Here is a 2,256-nt window from a genome sequence, read left to right on the forward strand (position 1 = left end):
CTTCAGGATGAATGATAAATAATCCTTATTGTATTTTTATTTTCTAACAGAATTTGAAACATATCAGGTACAAATACTCTGCTGCAAAAGCAGTTCTTTCAAACAGATTTTGAACACAAGTGATGCAACTTATAATAAACTAACTCCATAAAATTGAAGGCGACAGCACATGAACTTCTCCTGACATTAGGTTGTAATATTTTAGAAAAATAATAAACATTTTCAACTATTTTTTAAATCACAAACAAATTCAAATAAAGAATTAAAAGCTCTGTGAAAACCCCTTTTTCAAACATAAACGTGGTATTTTCTGCCTCTCTGTGGTGAAATACAGCACCTGGTTTAACGTGGTAGCATTGTCCCTGCTTGTTCTAGCTTGATCTTGTTTTTGTTTAGCCAAGTTCTAATGTCTATTTTAAAATAAGATAATATAGATAAGAAAGATAAGATAAAACAACATACAATATGATACAAAAGATAAGACAAGACAAGACAAGATAAGATAGACATTTATTGTCATTGTACAGAGCAAAATGAAATTCCAGTTCAGAACAACCGTTCAGAAGAAGACAGAACATAACAAACAGGAGAACAGGTGCTCTGGGTCATGCAGCCWCAGACCTGCACAGAGCAGGATCATCTTCATGAAGACATCATGAGGAGGTGCTGCTCTGAACAGAAAAACTAAAAACCACACAAGGACAGATGAGGAAAAACACAAAACATCATATTATATCAACACTGTGACACTATGGTGTTTATAACAGAATCTCTGCATAGAGCAGGTTTATTAGCCAGAGGAGTARGTGAGTTTAAGGTTGTGTGGATCTGAAGACGAGTGTTGTATGCACTGAAAAACCAGGGGTGGCACACCAAAACTAATATCTATAACAGAAATGTTATGACGTGGTTGTAAAAATGACAATTTGAAAACTATGACAATATAAAGCCTTGGATTTGCCAACAGATTTTCAATTTGTAATTTTACTGACGGGGGGTTTGGGGGTTCTCCCCCAGGAAATTTTGAAAGAGGTTGATGCCATTTCCTGCATCTGGTGAGGCCAGAGTTGTCACAGCACAACAGGCCCAGCACATCATATACCTGCAAAACAAAATGGCCTCAGGCCATAACACAGCTTTTTACGCTGGATTTCATTTTGTTCGGTCAATTCTGTGATTCTGTCCAAATTTTCTGCGTCGCAGAAATCATAGGGTTCATTCTTTGCTGGTTGCCTTGGGTCAATACATTGTGTAGCTGTTCACACAGGGTTGTAATCTGTCTTGGATGGGCCAGTACCTGAATGGCCGGGCCAGGCCCGCCCACATGACGCCGGGTCTGCTGTGACATATAACTGACTTATAGACATGAGGAGCATTAATGACATACAACAAAACTCTGCGAAGGAAATTGTTTTCTGGACTTGTGTTGTGTTTCTGTTCAGTGGATTTTGGTGTGAGCGCTCAGCTGGACCGGACTGTTGGTCGGAGAAACACTTTCATTGGGACGCCRTATTGGATGGCTCCGGAGGTTATAGCCTGTGATGAAAACCCTGATGCTACATATGACTACAGGGTAAGTAATCTGGTWAAAACCAGCCTCTTGTTCTATCCTTCATACAGAGGGTCTGGAACCTCRGCTATTAAGAAGTGATTTCTTGTTCAAGGCGTGAACTCTGAAGTTTTAAATGATTGGATCTGATGTACCCAACTGCTTAACTTTTGACCCTGACATATGTAGTGCACCAGCTCTAAGCTAAGAAGCTAACTGGAAATTGTGTGTGCTGTAAACTACCATCCCCTACTGGGAGGAGGGACGTACAGAGCCGAAGGAGAGGGCTGTAAATGAGAGCTGCAGACTTTGTGAGAAAAATTTATTTTAATTTGGAAGCCTCGTCAATATGGACCGGCTTCACTCACTTCCTCCGCTGCCATTGCTRAACTACAGGCAGATTAACAGAGCAGAAAATCAGTATGGTTGTTCACACCACCTCCTGTTGTTTCCTGATTGGCCCAGTTTAAATTCTACCAGAGAAATATCTATAAAAGAAATCCCAGACCCCCAAAATCCCAATCATAGTAGTGAAGGGGAACTAGAATTGAGCAGAACTGTGTAGGAAGGCAAAGGGCCAGGCTACAGGAAATATCCTGATGGGCGGGCTGGGTTATGAGACACATCTTAACTTTGATAGTCCAGATCAAGGCACTGACTGTCAACTATTACCTCCGCCAAGGGCGAGGTAATGTTTTTGGTCGTGT

The 2,256-nt window shown here is 40.7% G+C and overlaps 1 protein-coding gene across 1 annotated transcript in view; it reads left to right on the top strand.

Annotated features, from left to right (window-relative positions):
* Positions 1 to 2,256, top strand: part of LOC106531478 (mitogen-activated protein kinase kinase kinase kinase 4) — a gene marked incomplete at its 3' end in the record, with an annotated part of 193,726 nt that overhangs the window by 118,975 nt on the left and 72,495 nt on the right. Inside the window, 1 exon segment of the mRNA XM_014027356.1 lies at positions 1,443 to 1,573. Coding sequence (XP_013882810.1) covers positions 1,443 to 1,573 — 131 coding nt within the window.

This window comes from Austrofundulus limnaeus, unplaced genomic scaffold (genome assembly GCF_001266775.1).
Source record: "Austrofundulus limnaeus strain Quisiro unplaced genomic scaffold, Austrofundulus_limnaeus-1.0 Scaffold640, whole genome shotgun sequence".
Classification (NCBI taxonomy): domain Eukaryota; kingdom Metazoa; phylum Chordata; class Actinopteri; order Cyprinodontiformes; family Rivulidae; genus Austrofundulus; species Austrofundulus limnaeus.